The sequence below is a fragment of the Monodelphis domestica genome, chromosome 3, assembly GCF_027887165.1.
Source record: "Monodelphis domestica isolate mMonDom1 chromosome 3, mMonDom1.pri, whole genome shotgun sequence".
NCBI lineage: Eukaryota > Metazoa > Chordata > Mammalia > Didelphimorphia > Didelphidae > Monodelphis > Monodelphis domestica.
This window is the reverse complement of record NC_077229.1, coordinates 478,488,354-478,506,993: the sequence shown is the minus strand read 5'-3', so window position 1 is coordinate 478,506,993 and position 18,640 is coordinate 478,488,354. Positions and strand designations below refer to the sequence as shown.

Sequence of the window (18,640 nt, the reverse complement as noted above, 5' to 3'; positions counted from 1 at the left end):
TTCTGTAAATGCCACTATTTTTTTCTTCCTTAGTGTGGTGAACTGATTCAATACAGTAAACATCTCCACTTGGATGGGATATGATCTTCCATGAAGGCTATTTTTAATATTAAATATAGAAATGTATGATGCTTTTATGGTCTGAATACTATACCATGCAGCAAATCAGATATAAAATCAATATATTCTTCTCCAGCTTCAAAAACATCAGTTCTTATTTAGACTTTAATGCTATTTTAGCATCATTACCATAAAGGTATCAGAGTGAACCATAAACATCTTTTCATTCTTAGGAAACAATTAGGAAAAAACAAACCAAAATCAGAGCAAGTATACTTTTAAAATAATAATTTACTTTTTAATCAACAGAACCCTAATTCATGAATTTGTTAATGGCCTCTGCTTGTTCTAGTCAGTTCAGGTAGACTTAAAATACTACCCCAAAAGATCCAAGAGAAGAAGCCCAGGGTCATGTGAAAGAATGAGATTATGGCATATGGCATAGGTTTACAAAAGACCATCACAGCCACAGGGACAGTGGTCTCTGAAGCACTGTGCGAACAGGAAAGGTCTCATAATTCTGTTTTAGTAAAGGATCACTCCAAACAGTCCCTCTGTGAATACTAAAAACAGACAATAAATATTTACTTAACAGAAATCCTTGCACATAGTAGGATCTTAACAAATGCTTCTTGAATTAAATTATACTTATTTGTGAGCATAACCCAGCCTGAAACTAGACAGTATAGTGGATAAAACCCTGAGGCTGGAGGCAAGAGTGTTCAGAACTATATAAATGTTTATTCCCTTCCCCTTCCCAGGAGTGTAGCATCAGGCTCAGCTAGGGTAATCAACAAGGATTTGTTGAGTGATTTCAGTAGTGAAAGTAGAGTATTCTCCCCCCTCCCCCCAATACTATTACTACTACTACTAATTTTTAAAACCTTTCCTTCTGTCTTAGAATCAATACTGTGTCTTGGTTCCAAGGCAGAAGATCAGTAAGGGGCTAAGTGACTTGCCCAGGGTCACAAAGCTAAGGATGTGTCTAGGGCCATATTTGAACCCAGGACCTCCCATCTTTAAGCCCTGGTTCTCAATCCACTGAGCCACCTCTCTACTCCTTCCCCTATAAGTTGTTTTGAGAAAAGTATATCTAAACCTTAGTTTACATTTATGTAATGCTTTATCATATGGACCAGTTCTATAATTTCATCAGCATAGGGAACCTGTGGTATGTCATCTCTATTTGCCACTGTGGACAAGAAACTCATTAAGTGCCCTATCCACAGTCACATTGCTAGTCTGTCCTACAGGGTATATCCTAAATCCATGTCTCTTGAACTCCTCAGCCAGTCTTCTTTTCACTATGTTGTATGTACTCTTAATTGATTGATTATATTATAATAATGGATTTGTTCTCATCTGGTGAACATTGTGATACCTTTAACAAATAACAGATACTGTACCGAAACTTGAGGTCCTGAATATTTTGGACTCTCTGGTTTATTTTCTTCAGGTCCTCCCAATGTGTCTACTAAATCATCTAAAGCATCGCTGAAGGAACTCTGAAATAGAAGAAAACAATCTAATAAATATTACTTGAGAATAGATGGATGGATGTGGATTTTGGGTCCACCACAAAGAGGAACAACTAAGCACTGAATTTTCCTTAACAATGAAACAATTCAAAATGGAATCTTACACATAAAGCCCCACTAAATCCATAAATTGTAGTGCCTAGAACTCCACACAGTACTACAGCTGAGGTCTAAGGAGGTCAACCCTCTTCCAGAAGTTATATCCTTCTTCATGAAGTTCAAGATAGCTTCAAAAAAGAGAGTACTCTGCATTTTAAAATGGCTCTGAACCCTGGGAGACTATATCTCCCAGGGCTGTCTATCCCAACCTCCACTTCCTTTGTGGGATGTCTGAGAAGATATAAAAAGAAGAGAGAAACCCGAGTTTTGGCGCCTTTTCTGCAGAAGAGCCTTTTTTGCCCCGAACCTTTTACTCCCGGGCTAGAGATCAAATTTTCTCTAGCCTTTCCCGACCTTTATTTTCTGGCAAAAAATCCTATCTAAAGATCCCTGAAGTCTGGCTTGATTTCATTTAATTCCCCAGCACAATTATAGCTAAAGAAAAGAAAAGCCTGGTTAATTTCCCTACCGGAGAAGGGGGGACCCCCAGCTGGCTACCTTCCTTTCCCTACCTTTTCCCTCCATTTCCCATCAACATAGTACCCAAAGAAAAACACACTGCAAGGTGAAGGACACATGAGGAATCATTGAAAGGATTAGGCATATTTAGGCCAGTGGAGACAAGTTTTCAAGTCGCTGAAGGGATATCAGGTGGAAGAAGGATTTGACAGTAAAAAGAGTTTAAGTTTAACATCAGGAAAAATTTCAAAACAGTGAGATCCATCCAAAAGTGGAATGAGCTACCTCAAGAGGTGATGAGTTCCCCTTTCTTGAAAGGATTCAAGCAGAGGCTGGGGAGTGACTGATTGGGTGTGTCATGGATTTTAAAGCCTTGAAGGTTCCAATGAAATCGTAAATGTGGTGATTTTGACATGCTGTTATTACTCCTACAATGACGACTGCTACTAGCTGATGCTTCTTGAGCACCGTCTGTTTGCATCGCTTTTTACATGTGTTGTCCCAACATTTTCCTTACACTGTCTCTGAGATAGGTAATATAGCTATCATCATCTCTGTTATATAGACAAGGAAGCTTGGCTCAGATAAGCTAAGTGGGATTTAATCAGGGTCATTCAGCCAGTAAATGGAGGGGTGCATTCAAATTCTCTGGACTCCAAGTCTCATTCATCTCACAATGTCCGGAGGCTTGATTCTGAGTGTGGAAAAGAAACATAAATGTAATATGTGGAAACTCTTACAAAGGCTGTCTGGGGCACAGAGAGGTTTAGTGACTTACCCAGAGTAGCAGATGGAAGTAAATCTTTAAAACTGTATGTTTTGGAGCAGGTGTTAATCTGTGTTAGTGGAGGGGATTTCCACAGAAGGACTTCTTTAGTCAAATTATTAAGCATTTATTAAGTGCCTACTATGTGCCACGCACTGTGCTAAGTGCTGGGGACACAACATAAAGCAAAAATCAAACCCTGCTTTCAAGGGGTTCACAGTCTGATGGCAAGGGAGGGGAGAGACAGCATGTTTAGCTTGTTTAGCTTTATGAAATGAAATTTTAATTTCAACTTTAAACTATTTGCATGGAATAATAATATGTATGTAGGTAGGTAGACACACACGTATACAGGCATAACTCCAATTTATTATGTACATGTATATGTATATAATTGTTAAATTAAGTATAATTGATTTATTAGACATTATATATTATATATATATATTATATTTATTGTATGTACTAAATTGGAACCATACTTACACTTAATGATCTAACAATTCTCTATACCAAAGAAACTACAGACCTAACACAAAATTGAAAAGTAACTTTGAGATATATTTAATATTAAGAGAGGACACAAATACTTTAAATTTAGTAATATGTTGGCCTGAAAGCAATAATTAACTACAAAGATTTTTCCTTTAGTAAAATTCTCAGATGCTCTTAATTACCCCAAAGAATACAGTTTTGACTAGGACATATAATACTCAATAATCACATTGGATTAAGGAAAAACAATAAAACAACATACAAATATGAATAAGTTCTTTATGTGAGAATCTACCATTGTCCTACCTCTTTAGAAGGTTTAGTGGATTCAGCTTTTACTGGGCCAGATAAAGGCTGGGATTTTTTTTCTTTGTTCTAGAAAAACAAGAAAAGTCATGGAAGCATGATACCATTAATGTTTTTTTATTTGTTCTGAAAATTTGAAAGTGAGACAGCATTATATATTTACTAAGTGGCTCACAATTCTTCTTATCAGCCAAGTATCTGTTATTAGCCTTTAAAAAATAATAATGTAAGAAATTGAGGCATAAAGAAGTTGATTTGCCCTTAAATTCTTGCATAAACCAAGATGGATAAGAATTTACACCTTTTCCTTGTCTTTGTAATTAAAGTTTAATTTTCAGTAAAAAACCCTGGTTTTCTTTAGGTTTACATCTGCTTAAATTTTGCAATTAATCCTAAGTGGGGTGCCCATCTCTTATGGACATATATGAATGTGTGGCATTTTTCTTCACCTGTATTTGGGGCCAAACTTTAAAGTGGAGAATCTTCCTGAGTCACTCTTCTCTTCTTCCTTGCAAAAATTCCACCACCGCAGGCTTCTATGTTAATTGCCTACTGGAAGCTCCAAGAAGTCCTTTCTTCAGAATTTTGGAGATGTGTCAATTATCTGCAAACTCCACAACTGCTCTGTATTGTTTTATTGCCATAAATGAAAAATCCTTATTTTTATCTCTCATTATATTAAAGGCTTAACTAGCAATGTAGTTTCACAAAGAATCTAATGAGGAAGTTGCCAAGCCATGACTAAATATAGAGTTAATCCAAGATTTGGATTTTTGTGTTTTCTTAACATTCTGTGTAGACTCCTTTAGATACTATAATTCATATAATCAAGAACCCATCTTGCACTTACCTAAGAATCCCTTTTAGAATAGTCCTAACAAATAGTTTAAGTATCTATTTGAGGATTTCTACCAAAGAGGAAGTTCCAAAAGTGGACAACTTCTAGATGGCTTTGATTGTAAGGAAATCTTTCCTTACATAAAGCAAAACAAAACAAAAATCAAAACCACAACCCGTGGCAACTTCCACTAATTATTCTTAATTCTTCCCTTTTAGGGTCAAGTACAGTAAGTTTTCCCTTTTCCAAGTGAGGACCTTACAAATATTTGAAGACAGATGTGAGCCCCTTTAAAAAAGTTCTTATTTAGGCTATCTTCAGTTGCTTCAACTTATTCTATAATATTTTCTCCAGTCTTACAATTCTGTTAATCCTCTTCTGGACATGGTCCAGCTCATCTATGTCTTTTTGAATATGTGATACCTAGAACTGATCATAAGACTCTAGATGTGGCTTGACCAGGATAGAATTGAGCAAAACATTTCCCGCCTTCATCTAGAACATTGTGTTCCTCAAAAGAGCTTAGAACAAAACTCACTTTTTGGACTGCCTTCACTGATTTATAATGAGATTTCAGTCCATTAAAACTTCATTCTTTTTCACAAAAATTGTGAAGAGAAAAGGCTACTCATTGCCTGTCCTGAATTTATAAAAGTTTTAAATGCATTTCTCAGTTTTGCTTTCCAATAAAAAAGTGCATTTAGGTACATTGCAATTAGGTAAACATTTGGCACAGAAGACAGAATGCTGAACCTAGAGGCAAGAAGGCTATGGGTTCGATCCAGCCTCAGACACATACTAAGAATGCACTGTCCTCAATTTCCTCATCCATAAAATGAGCTGGAGAAGGAACTAGAAGCCAGTCTAGGACCTTTGCCAAGCAAGCCCCAAATGGGTCACAGAGCATTAGAGACAATTAAAAAATTACTGATTAAAAAAATTTAACACTCATTTGGCTTTATGGAATGAAATTTTATTTTCAACTGAAAGTTATTTGAAAAGGATAATAATAGCAGGAGGGGGGAGGAAAAGAAAATGATCTTTGTTTCCAATGAATAATGTTTGAAAATGACCAAATGAAATAATGTTGAAATGTAAAAAAAATGAATAATAATATTTGATGAATCCCTCTAAAGTTTCATTGGAGAGATAGTTAAGAATAAAGTTCAAAAGAGGGAGATTGAGGAAAGGATCTTTATTGAACATCAACATCTGAAAAACAGATATGAGACATATAGGTTCAGAGTGACTTCTGTTAGTTGATGGCTATTTACTTCATACTCTAGTTTGCCAGACGTTGCAACTACACTCATCCTGGCAACAGAACTCACTCTAGTGATCAATCAATAGAGACTTACTAAGTGACTTAGTCTGAAGGTTGAGATAAAATCTTAAAAAAGATTAAACATCTGTGAATGATGCATTCTGAGACCAGCAGCTCTTTTGACTAAGGAGGATTTCAAAGCACACTCAACTTTGAAGTCCTTTTTTGAGCCATGAAATTTCTTAGATCAGTAGCCTGCTTTTTGCTGCCATTGTTATCCCTTCAGTTTAGGCTCCAACCAATGCTTTTTTTCTGGATTGCTATAAATGTTCTAACTCTTTTTGATGTACTTATAGCTGCCAATGTTATCATCACGCCTCTCACAAACACAAAAACTCCCAGTTTAGTGGTTTTTCAGTGGATACCAAAGAGAAATTACCTACAATGAAGGTTCTTTGCTTCCTTCCTCTAACCTATCTTTCTTGCCTATATCTCAGTATCTCTCTGCAGGAACTATATTTTAGCCAAACTAGACACTTGCTATTGCCTTATTTTGTCCTGCCTTCCTCCATTTCCACAAATTTATATATGCTGTTTTCTCTGGGCTTGGAATAATTAGAATAATTGAACCCACCATTACTTCTGTCTACTCAGTTTTCTCTTCTTCAAGCCTAATTTAGATGATACCTCCTCTACAAATGCACAAAAAAGTGGGCTTTCTTCTCAGATTTATCATAGCACTTATCTTGAAATGTCTACAAATAGTCATTGAAGGGCAGCTAGGTGGCACAGTGGATAAAGTGCTGGACTCAGATCTGGGTTAAAATCTGGTCTCAGATATTTCCTCTATCTGTGACCTTGATCAAGTCACTTTAACCCTATTTGCCTCGATTTTCTCAGCTGTAAAATGAGCTGGAAAAAGAAAATGGCCAGTCATTCCAATGCCTTTGTCAAGGAAACCTCAAATGGGGTCATGAAGAGTTAGACACAATTGAACAACAACAAAAAATTTCCATTTACATCATGTTTTAAGGTTTACAAAATGCTTTCTGACAACCTTGTTTCCCAGGGATTGTTTGTTTTAAGTTTTAACTTTACTAGAAGTGTATGCTTCTTAAAGACATTGTCCAATTTCACCTTTACATTCCTCGTGTCTGGCACAGAAGCCTGATAACAAATGCTTAATGAATGTATGTTGAATTGAACCTCACCAATAGCCCCTAACTCACAGTCACTGATATTATCAAATAGCGTTTAAAGTTTACATCTGTACATCGTGTTAGCACCAGGCATATAGGGTGCCTTCCAAACCTTGCTTTAGTTTTAAGCTACTAAAGTTAAAAACCAAACTAAGATTTTGAGGATACCCTTTATCAAGCAGATGAATAAACAAGATCCCTATTTTCCAGAAGCTCCTAATCAAAAAGTTATCTAATTGCTATTTGTAGAGTTGGGACATTTATTTTTGTTTTCATATAACCCATCAGTTCATTTTCCTATTTTCTTTATAAGAAGACTTAAGACTCAGTATGGTATATAGTAGACACAAATTTGAAGTGAAGAATTGTGTTTAGTTGTTCAGTTGTGCCCAACTCTTCATGACTCCATGGACCATACCGTCCATTGGTTTTCTTGGCAAAGATACCGGTTTGCCATTTCCTTCTCCAGTGGATTAAGGTGAACCGAGGTTAAGTGACTTGCCCAAGGTTATGTGGCTAGTAAGTGTGTGAGGCTGGATTTGGGGACCTCTGACTCCAAGCCCAGTGCTCTATCTTAAGCCACCTCGCTGCCTCAAAGTATGAGTTTATTAGATTGTTATTAGTAACTAGTTTCAGTCCTCACTTATATATTTGTCCTCTCCATCTGGCCATTTCTCAGGATTAGGAAGTTTGGAAAAAGTACCCTTTGGCCAGTTTGTTGCCTCTGAACTCTTGAGCAGGACCTCTTGGAGATCCCAAGTTCCCCAAATAACTCACCCCAGAAAAAGGCAAATCTTTGTACCAGTAGCTGTGAAGGCTCAACACATTCAACACAGCAGATAGATGGACTATAATATTCTGCTCATCATTATAGATAGAGGATTATTCTTCTCTTTCCCAGACACACTTTCGAAATTTCTTATCCAATTGTTTTACCTGGGAGCCTTCTGTGGGTTTCCCTGGTGTTGGTTGCTCAACAGGCTTGAGGGTCTCTTTTCCAGCAAGAGAATCCTTACTTTCTGTGGCCATCACCTGCTTAGCGGGACCTTTTTGCTACAAGCATAGAAATAAATGTCACTATGAGGATGATCTATTTTAAATTACAAGATTGGTGGATTTTTCCAAGTGGGAGAAAAGAGATATATGAGAACAAAATCAAATTCATGGGAACTTACCTTCTTGTCTTCTTCTGAATTTTTCCCATGAGCATCTTTCCCAGGAGGATCAGTAGCCTGCCAATTTCAAGAAGTACAGAAAACATTTAACCAAAGCCCATGGGCAATGAAACAGTGGTCTTAGGCTATTGAGGTGACCAGAGAACAGAGGGTTGGATCCAAGCTGTCAACTCCTCAATGGGAAAACATCATTTAAGGCCCCACCAGGTGGCTTTAAAAAGGAAGTTGCATGTTCTTGGGTCAATAATAATTCAAACAATATATCTATAATATAGCCAGTTTCCGGAATGCCAGAGATACAGATAAAACATTTTTTTAAAAATTCACTTCTAAACCTTCACATTAGTCAGAATGTAGATAAAACATCTAAGTGATGGCTCATTTTTTACTTGCCATTAGGATGTTCTGGAACTACAGACACATCTAGGGGTTGGGAGGGAGTTGATGACCTGATCCACTTGTAAGTTCATAGAAGAGAATTTCTGAAACTTCTGGGCACGAAGCCAGAAACTCCTTCTTTCCTTTCTAGGTCTCAAAATACATTTTGATAGATCTGACTAGGTTTCCTAATCAATAATCAGTGCTACAACAAAACTTTTATCCCTAGAGACTCTACTAACCAATCCAGATCAATTAAATTTAGGTCCTAAAATATTCTCTCCTGCTTAAAGTAACACAGGTACTTAACCCAAAGAGTCAATTCATTCTTCACTTCTGTTCCCTGATATTTGCCACTGCTTTCTTCTCCTGCCCCTTCCCATGCTCTTTATCCCTCTCACTTTTTTTCTCCTCTTAAAACTATACACCAAAAGCCTAAAAGATGGCTTTGAATAAAATAGATTGCTGTTCATATATTTAACTTTCCTCCTTGAACTATCTCATTTTCATTTTAGCAAAAGTTACACGTTAAAGGATAGGTCCGGCGCCTGTGATTCACTGGCATGCAGAAAAAGTTCTCTCCACCATTGCAGGTTGGCACATTTCTCTGAAACTGGTAATCTTTTAGCATCTTACAATTTCATAGAGTTGTCTAGATGACTGAAAGGTTAAATGATTTTATAAATGGTCACACAAAAGGTATGTTTCAGGGTCAAAACTTTAAGTGCGTCTCCACACAATTAATATTACAAAATAGTAATATAATGCTATTAATCACAGAATATTAGAATTGAAAGACTTTAGAAATCCCCTAATCCAATTTCCTTATTCTACAGAAGAGGAAAACCAGGAGTAGAGAGGTGAATTTAATTGCCCAGGAATACATGGCTAGAAGTAGCAGGGATGAGTTGAAAACCATATTCTGATGTCTGGTTCTGTTGCTTCCCACTACTGGCTGTTTTGCTGAACATGATTCTTAGTAATACCAAGAAGCATGGAACGCCCCCCAACACACACACAATCTCATACCTTGGTTGCCTGTGGTTTTTCTTCAGTTCCTGATTTTTTAGCCTAAGGTCAGAAATGAACACAAACAGTGATTTTAAAAGTTTGCAAAGACCACCATGGATTTTTTTCCCTCAGAGAATATTATTTAAAAGAGAAAGAATATGGAAATACTGCTCTCTCTCTCTCTAACTTCTAAAAATAACATTGACTGAAGTCATTAAAATTCTTTAATAAATCCTGATATTTTGCTTTTACTTTTTAAGTGATATTTTATAATCTCCTTCCCCCCCAATGAAATTTCAAGGATTCTTCTTGAGTCCTTCAAATTTCATCTGTCATATTATCATTGAGCTTATCAGTATCAAATACCTCTGGTGAGTAATAATTAAATAACCAACCATAGCTCCCAACCTCCCAGACCAAGGGTCTGCTGCCAATGTGTAGAAAAACTGGTTTCTTGATCCACAAACAACACAGTACTCACCTTGAATTTTAGCTGATGGTTTAAAATTAAGAAATCCATGATAGAAGAGAAAATAGAGAAATTAACTTTAGAGGCAGAGATGCCAAAGAGAACCTACCAGAGAAAATCAGCATGGTTTCTAGTTCTTTACTAAAAATGGTGATCTGAAAATATTAGTATGTGCAGAGCAGGTAAGGTGACCATTAGTAAAGTGTGCTTGTGGTGTCACAGACTCACAGAGACAGACAAATAAGATGAACCACATGTCACCTGGGGAGTTTTCTTTTTCTTGTTATGATAATGCAGTCCTTTGGTCTCTTTATTGATTGGAGTAGCCTGATACTACAATATATATTTATTGAGGCTTTAAAAAAATGGTTAAGTCTGATGAAACAGTCAAACACTTTAAGTATAGAAAACGGCAAAAAAAATTAACTTTTATGGTTCGGGTTAATATATAGGTTTGTATACATCTATATATGTATTTAACATATATTTATAGGTACATGTATATAAACAGACATATTCCAAAAGGAGAACTTTAATTTAAAATATTTAAAATTAATTCAATTTTGAAATTAAAAATTAATTTCACATTTTAAATTTAAAATATTTAAAGTAAATAACAGCAAAAATTTCAGAAAGACTCCTTTATGCTTTGCTAACTGCAAAATTAGCAGATTTATTTGATGGAGAAAATCTTTACTTTTGGGTAGCTACTTTTTGGACATTGTTTTCACCTATGATTACAAGAGTTACTTATATGGTCATCAACAAATCTATAGGGGCTCCCTTTAGTAGTGTTCCAAGTTTCTGTTAACCAATCTTAATGTTTTTTGTTTTTAAAGTTTTGTAAGTTCCCTCTATTAAAACATACTGCAATGCATTAAAAGTTAAAGAGTCTTAAGGAATTAAAAAGGTTTGGAGAGGTTTAGTGATTTGTCCATTTGTTGTTCAGTTAAATCTGACTCTTCATGAGTCATTTGGAGTTTTCTTGGCAAAGATACTGGAATGATTTTCCATTTACTTTTCTAGCTTATTTTACCAATTAGGAAATAGATGCAGATAGAGGTTAAATGACTTCCACTGAGTCAAACTGCTAGAATGGTTCTGAGGCAGGATTTGAACTCAGATCTTCCTGACTCCAGGCTTGCTATCTGTTTGCTACACCAACTATCTGCCATGATCATCAGCTAATAAGTGTTAGAGGCTGTTATCTTCAGGTTTTCCTAACTCTAGCCCAGTATTCTCTCTACTAAGTCAAGTTAAAAAAATTAAAAAAATTTCTAAATAAAAAACAAAACAAAACTAGGCCCAAGCAAATTCACCAATATTAATGAAGTGCCTACAGATTCAGAGTGGTGTAGCACTTCATTTTCCACCTGGCTGTCTTTCTTTGACTTCTCCATCATGGCCTCAGGAAACTTATTATTGGGAAACCTCATTAGATTGCAAGATCAAAGCAGCCTTGGTGTCACAACTTACACTGCCCTTTTCCCTCTTGTTGGAGGTAGGAACAATGAGCTCTAGAACCTTCATTTAGAGAGAGGCCCAGGTCAGTGATCTTGTAAGTTGCCCCATGGCTATACTTCTTTAACTTCTCCATTATGCCCCAGTGCCAGGCACCTTCCTCTCCTCAACTCTTCTCAGCTTCCTTTTGTGGGTTGTCTTCCCCCACTAGATTGCAAGCTCCTTGAGGGCAAGAATTGTCTTTCCCTTTGATCTGTATAGAGTGCCTGGTACATAATAGATATTTAAAGGTAATAATTTTTAATATTAATATTTAATCATAATAAATAATGATAATATTTAATAATAATAAGGTGGCAAAGTGGACAAAGTCAAGAAGTCTCATTTTCTGGAGTTCAAATCAAGCCTTGGACATTTACTAGCTGGGTGATCCAGTTCAAGTTTCTTAAATGTGTTTGCCTCAGTTTTCTCACTTATACAAGGAACTGGAGAAGGAAATGGCAAACCATTGCAGTATCTTTGCCATGAAAACCCCAAATGGAGTCATGAAGAGTCAAACATGACTGAAATCAGTCAACAACAACAACAACAACAAAATAAATGTTTAATGGCTGACTGCTAGGCACTATAAGGAGATTCAGAGTTTAGTCAAGACATGCTCTCCACCCTCATAAAACTTATGTTGTAGAAGATGAAATATTTTGGAGTTTGTAACTGCCTTTCTGTTTGATTCTACTGCTGATTATAATTATATGCTTACTGTTTTGAGAAGCCAGACGCTGAAATGTTCTACCCCAAAGCACCCCCTTTTAAGTTCTAGATATTCTATCTAGAATATTCAATATTCTAGATCTTCTATCTAGACTACAGCTCAATAGAACATTTTGTTTAACACCCAAAATATCCAGAGACTGAATCACTTGCACAATGATGGATCATACCCAAAGCCTTTGTACAAAAGGGCTGCTGCTCCGGGCAGGCAACCAAAACATTCATGTTCCAAGGCCCATTTATACTCCAACAGTATACTCTGTAATGATTCCCTTTGTTCATGCCACTGACTTTATTTTGGTTCCTGTAAATGTCATTTTGAGTGGTTTCTTGGTTTAGGAATGAAATAAACCAAGCATAACTTGGTATTTTAGTTCTTTGAGAAGTGTACATTTCCACATGTACTGAGTACCCGCCATGTGCCAATCACAGAGGGCCTCTGTATTTTTCAATGCTTGTCAAAATACTATAGTTTAGAAACTCGGCTAAAAAAAACCAGACTACTATATAGCTTGTCAAAATTGCCATAATACTATAAATAGGTATCTAATTAATAGCCAAATTTCTTTGTCTATAACAATCTGCCAACAAAAATTGACTATGCAACCAGTGCAGCCTTACATTTGTGAAATGCACAGATTAATCTGTAATCATTATCAGACATTTGTTAGCTATGCAAACTTTGGCCATTCACCTTTCTGGACCCTGGTTTCCTGCTTTTGTAAAATAAGGGAATTGGATTAGATGACCTTTAGGTGGTGCAGTAGATAGAGCACCAGGCTTGGAGTCAGGAAGATTGAGTTCAAATATAGCCTCAGATATGAGCTATGTGGCCCTGCACAAATCATTTAACCCTGTTTGCTTCAGTTGTAAAATAAGGATAATATAGAAGAAAATGGCAGATCACACAAGTACCTTTGCCAAGAAAAACCTTGTCCATGAGATCACAAAGAGTGAAACATGACTGAGAAACAACAAGATCTCTTCTAGGCAGACGTGTGGTAGAAAGTGTTTAGCCATTGGTTTTACAGGGGGAAAAAAAGCACTTTTAAATTTAATCTAATTAGTAACATTTTCTATATTACTTTTTTAAGATCAATCAACAAAACAATAAATCAAGCTTGCTGTATCTTGCTGATTTCTGAAGTATACAAATGGTCACTGAAAACTGTTAAATGGGTTTTCTGGGCTAGTATGTCTGAATTGGCTCCTGCACACCTTTGCTTCTAGGTCTAAATCTATGACAACAATAATCCTATGATAACTATTTAATATGAAAAAATTATGTTTTAAAATAACAATAATAATATGTATTTTATAATATGATTTTACATGGGCTTATTGATATCATAAAAGTGAGCCCAAATATAAAGATAGGCTCTGGCATAATTTGACTACAGAAGGGGTAGCTTTTTTTGGGAAAAAAGATAGTTTGGAGATCACATGCTTATCAGTTCTCATAAAACTGCTCTGAAAAAGCCGAGAGGAACTCAATGTACATGAAGAAGAAAATTAGTAATTAGCATTTATATAATTTGAAACCTCTAGTAATGGTGGGAAATCAATGGCATGGTGCCAATGATTAGGAATGAGTCAGCTATTAATGGCATTCTGCCACACATACTTATTTTTTCCTCTTTTCTCCTAATGTTTTTTTTTTCACTTTTCTGAAGCTCTTTTTCATCTAAAGCATGCCAATAACACCCCTAGTCTTTGCTTAGCCTGTTTGAAGGCTAATGTGACTGCTGATCCTGGTATTCGAAGTCTGGTAACAGGGGGACTTAGAGGAGGAAGGAAGAAAAATAGTAAAAGCCATATGGCCAGGGCTTAAAAGACAATATATATAGCTAAAAAGATCAGGTAACTAGCTAAAAGAAAATCAATATATTGTATAGCAAAATAGGTCTTCTGGACTCCTAATCCAATTCTCAATCATTATGCTTCTCCCTTGGTAAAGGCCTTATATTTATTGATCTATTTATATAGTTGTGGTACATTCTTCCAACAGAATTTAAATTCCTTGGAAGCAGGGACTGTTAAGATTTTGTATCTTAAGTCATCAGTTAGCATAGTAGCTTTCACACATAATAAGAACTTTGAAGGCTTTTTGAGTCAAACTAAGACCTCCAGAGTGAGAGAAAATCTACTATATAAAAATGCAACCCATTGTTCTTGTAGATAGTTCTAATTTGGGGTAAGTTCTTCCTTCCTTGAGGTCACATTTGACTCTTTGCAAGTGTCATCCATTACTCTTAGTTCATTCTGTGGATTCCAAATCTAATTCTAAAGCATCTTCCTAGCAACAACTCTTAAGAATACTAACTGTTTTCTTCTCCAGGCTAAAAAAAAAATTTAGTTCTTTCAATGAATCTGTAGCCTAAGAAATCCCAAGTTTTGATTCTTAGAATAAAAAAGTGTATATATATACATATATATGTATATATGTATGTATATATGAGACTAGGAAGAGAGGGAAAAGAAGAGGAGAGGTAGAAAAGAAAGAGAGAATACTTTTCCAGAGGAAACTTCAGCAAATAAAGAAAAGCAATTACATTTGAACTCATTTTGGATACACATAGGTAACTTTAATGGACAGAAAAAATGAACTATTTTTTAAGAAATTTCTGTATTCATGTTCCTTCCAATATATTAGCAACTCATGAGACTACTGGAGAAACCACAAAATAGACTTTCATTTGTTTATCTGAAATCCTGAAACTAACTTAAATCTAGGAGTAAGAAGAAAATTTAAAATCCAAAAAGCCATCATGACTTAAAAAACTCTTATCTCAGTAGAAATTTACAGATGTCTAGAGAATTTAGGAGCCTGCTTGGTAGATCAGTGGATAGAGTAATGGGCTTGGATTCAGGAAGACTTGAGTTCAAAACTGGTTTCAGATACTTACTCACTGTGTGATCTTGGGCAAGTCACTGAACCTTTGTTTGCCTTAATCCACTAGAGAAGAAAATGGCAAATCACTCCATTATCTTTGCTAAGATAAGACCCCATGAGCCATATGGTCCATGGGGTCATGAAGAGTTGGACAAGATTGAATGACTGAGCAACAAGAGGATCAGATAAGTGGTGTCAAACTCAAAAAGAAACAGGGGGCCACTAATCCATATCTAAGGACCTCCAGAGGCTGCATATTGACTTGGTTTTCAAATATAATGTTATCTATGGTTTACTGTATTTGGTTAAATATTTCTCAATTATATTTTAATCTGGTTTAGCCTCCATTTAGGAGTGTTGTGGAGGGTCAGTCATGTGGTGTTTGACACATTTGGATTAGGAAACCGATATTTGACTATTTGTTCTGTTATTAGGAAAAACTGAATTTCCAAAGGTACCTGTGAATCAGGAAATGGCTTCTATAACAAGTAACCTAATTTCACAAAGGAATATAAAATAATTTAAAGCAATTATTACTCCATACTTTTCCAAACACATTTGTAAGAGTTTAAGAAAAGTTAAAAAGCATATTAATTCCCCAAAGCTGTCACAAACCTTGGTTTCTGTGGGATTCATACTGAGAGTACTGACTGAAGCAGGAGAGGAAGTCGATGTCTGTTAAGAAAGGAAATAATAATATGACTGAGACATTTTTTTTTTACTTAAAACCCACATTTTCCTTTATCTCTTTAATAATCATATCCTATCTTTTCTAGTCAGTCTCATTGGATTTGGAGTATCAATGCCCATAGTAGGTCAGCAATATTAAAAAAAAAAAGTTCAAATATGTATTTCTTCCAATTACAGATAAAACCAATTTTTAACATTTGTTTTTTCAACTTGAGTTTCAAATTCTCTCCTCCCTCCCTTCTTCTCCTTCCCCTCAATGGGCAGGAAAGCATTTTGATATAGGTTATTCATGTGAGCCTTGTAGAACATGTTTCTATATTAATCACGTTGAGAAAGAAAACAGATAAAAAAACCTAAAAATCCAAGAAAAATGAAGAAAGTAAGAAAAAGTGTACTTTGATCTACATTCAACCTCCATCAGTTCTTTTTCTGGAGGTGGATAGCATTTTCATATAGCATGATTTCATAAATCAAATTCCCTAATGAATACTAATACAAAATGTTAAATAAAGTACAAGGCAAAGAGATTACAGCAATATATCACACAGATCACATATTATGACCACGTAGGATTTATACTAGGAGTTCAGGGAAGGTTCAATATTAGGAAAACAATTAGCAAAATTAATCATATCAGTAACAAAACCAACAAAAATCATATTATGATCTCAATAGATCCAGAAAAAGCTATTATCAAAATAAAATTCTCATTACTGTTAAAAAAAAACACCAGAAAGCATAAGAATGAATGTAGATTTACTTAAAATGACAGCTAGTATTTATTTAAAACTATGAGCAAGCATTATCTGTAATGGAGATAAGTTATAAGCCTTCCTAGTAAGATCAGGGGTGAAACAAGGATGCCCATTGTCATCATTATTATTCAGTGTTGTATCAGAAATACTAGTTTAAATTTTTGTTGGTTTATTGTTGCTCTTCCTAGTTTAGATAACAACATATTTGTTCTGGAAAAGGAATTTGGTAGGATTTCTTGGCCTATTTTTTCAAATAGTTGATATGGTATTGGAATTAATTGTTCTTTAAATGATAGAATTCATTTATGAATCAATCTGATTCTGGTGATTTTTTTAGAGAGTTCATTGATAGCTTGTTTAATTGCCTTTTCTAAGATAGAGTTATCTAAGTATTATATTTTCTCTTCTTTTAATATGGGTGACTTGTGGGGGCAGCTGGGTAGCTCAGTGGATTGAGAGCCAGGTCTAGAGATGGGAGGTCCTAGGTTCAAATCTGGCCTCAGACACTTCCAGTTGTGTGACCCTGGGCAAGTCACTTAACTCCCATTGCCTAGCCCTTGCCACTCTTCTGCCTTGGAACCAATACATAGTTTCCAAGACGGAAGGTAAGGGATTAAAAAAATATGGGTGACATATTTTTGTGAATATTCATCCATTTCACTTAGATTGGCATATAATTGGGCAAAATAGCTCCCAATAATTGCTTAAATTTAATTTTCTTTGGCGATGAGTCCATTCTTTCCATTTTTAATACTAGTAATTTGGTTTTCCTCTTTTTATTTAATCAAATTAACTGATGACTTATCTATTTTATTGTTTTTCCCCTTAAAACCAGTTTCTTATTTTATTTATTAGTTCAATAGTTTTCTTCCTTTCAATTTTATTCATTTCTCCTTTGATTTTCAGTATTTCTAATTTGGTGTTTAATTTGAAAACTTTAATTTGTTCTTTTTCTAATTTTTTAGTTGCATGCCTTATTCAATGATCTTCTCTTTCTTAGTTTTATTGTTGCAAACATTTAGAGATATATAAAAATTTCCCAAAGTACTGTTTTGGCTGTATCTCATAATTTTGGTATGTTGTCTCATTGCTGTCATTCTCATTGATGAAATGTTCTTTGACTCATTCTTTAGGATTATATTATTTAGTTACCAATTAATTTTTAATCTATGTTTCCGTGGTCCTTTACTGGATATTTTATTTTTAGTGCAGTTTGATCTGAAAAAAGATGCATTTGATATTTCTGCTTTTCTGCATTTGGCTGTGAGGTTTTTGCACCCTATTACATGTCCAATTTTTGTGTGGATGCCATGTACCATTAACTGAAAGGTATATTAATTTCTCTTCCCATTCATTTTTTTCCAAAGATCTATCATATCTAACTTTTCTAAAAGTCTATTCAGTTCCCTAACTTATTTTTATTCATTTTTTGGTTATGAATATCTAGTTCTAAGAGGGAAAAGATGAGGTCCCCACTAGTACTGTTTTATTGCCTATTTTATCCTATAACTCATTTGACATTTCTTAGAAAATTTGGGTGCTACACCATTTGGTGCATATATGTTTAGTATTGATATTATTCCATTGTCTATGGTACATGTGACAAAATGTGGATTCTCTGCTCAACTCTTTTAATTAGATCTATTTTTACTTTTGTGTTATAAGAGAGCATGATTGCTACCTGTGTTTTTTTACTTCATGATATACATGATAGACATGAAATATGTCGCCTGTTCCTTACCTTTATTTTGTACCTGCTTCTCAGACTCAAGTGTGTTTTTTTGTAAACAAAAATATTGTTAAGATACTGATTTTTAACCCACTCTGCTATGTCATTCAGTTTCATGGATGGGTTCATTCACATTTATAGTTAAAATTACTGTATATTTCTCTCAATTTATCCTTCTTTCTCTTATCTTTTTCATTCTGTTCCTCCTCAAAAATGTTTCTAATTCACCTTTAGATCTATCCCTCCCCTCCCCAACACATGTTTTCCTTTCCTCCTTTTCCTAC

At 35.2% G+C, this 18,640-nt stretch overlaps 1 protein-coding gene across 17 annotated transcripts in view; it reads right to left on the bottom strand.

Moving 5' to 3' along the window:
- CAST (calpastatin) overlaps nucleotides 1-18,640 on the bottom strand; it is a 161,282-nt gene that overhangs the window by 57,973 nt on the left and 84,669 nt on the right. For 8 of the 17 annotated variants that reach the window (XM_007487240.2, XM_007487245.2, XM_007487246.2 and 5 more), the window contains 8 exons: nucleotides 15,798-15,857; nucleotides 10,319-10,390; nucleotides 10,070-10,081; nucleotides 9,607-9,648; nucleotides 8,200-8,256; nucleotides 7,961-8,077; nucleotides 3,724-3,792; nucleotides 1,467-1,565 (listed from right to left, as the gene is read on the bottom strand). In XM_007487240.2, the coding sequence (XP_007487302.1) occupies nucleotides 1,467-1,565; nucleotides 3,724-3,792; nucleotides 7,961-8,077; nucleotides 8,200-8,256; nucleotides 9,607-9,648; nucleotides 10,070-10,081; nucleotides 10,319-10,390; nucleotides 15,798-15,857 (528 nt within the window). The remainder of the gene's footprint in view (nucleotides 1-1,466; nucleotides 1,566-3,723; nucleotides 3,793-7,960; nucleotides 8,078-8,199; nucleotides 8,257-9,606; nucleotides 9,649-10,069; nucleotides 10,082-10,318; nucleotides 10,391-15,797; nucleotides 15,858-18,640) is intronic. The other 9 variants (XM_007487244.2, XM_056824686.1, XM_056824685.1 and 6 more) reach the window with 2 other exon arrangements.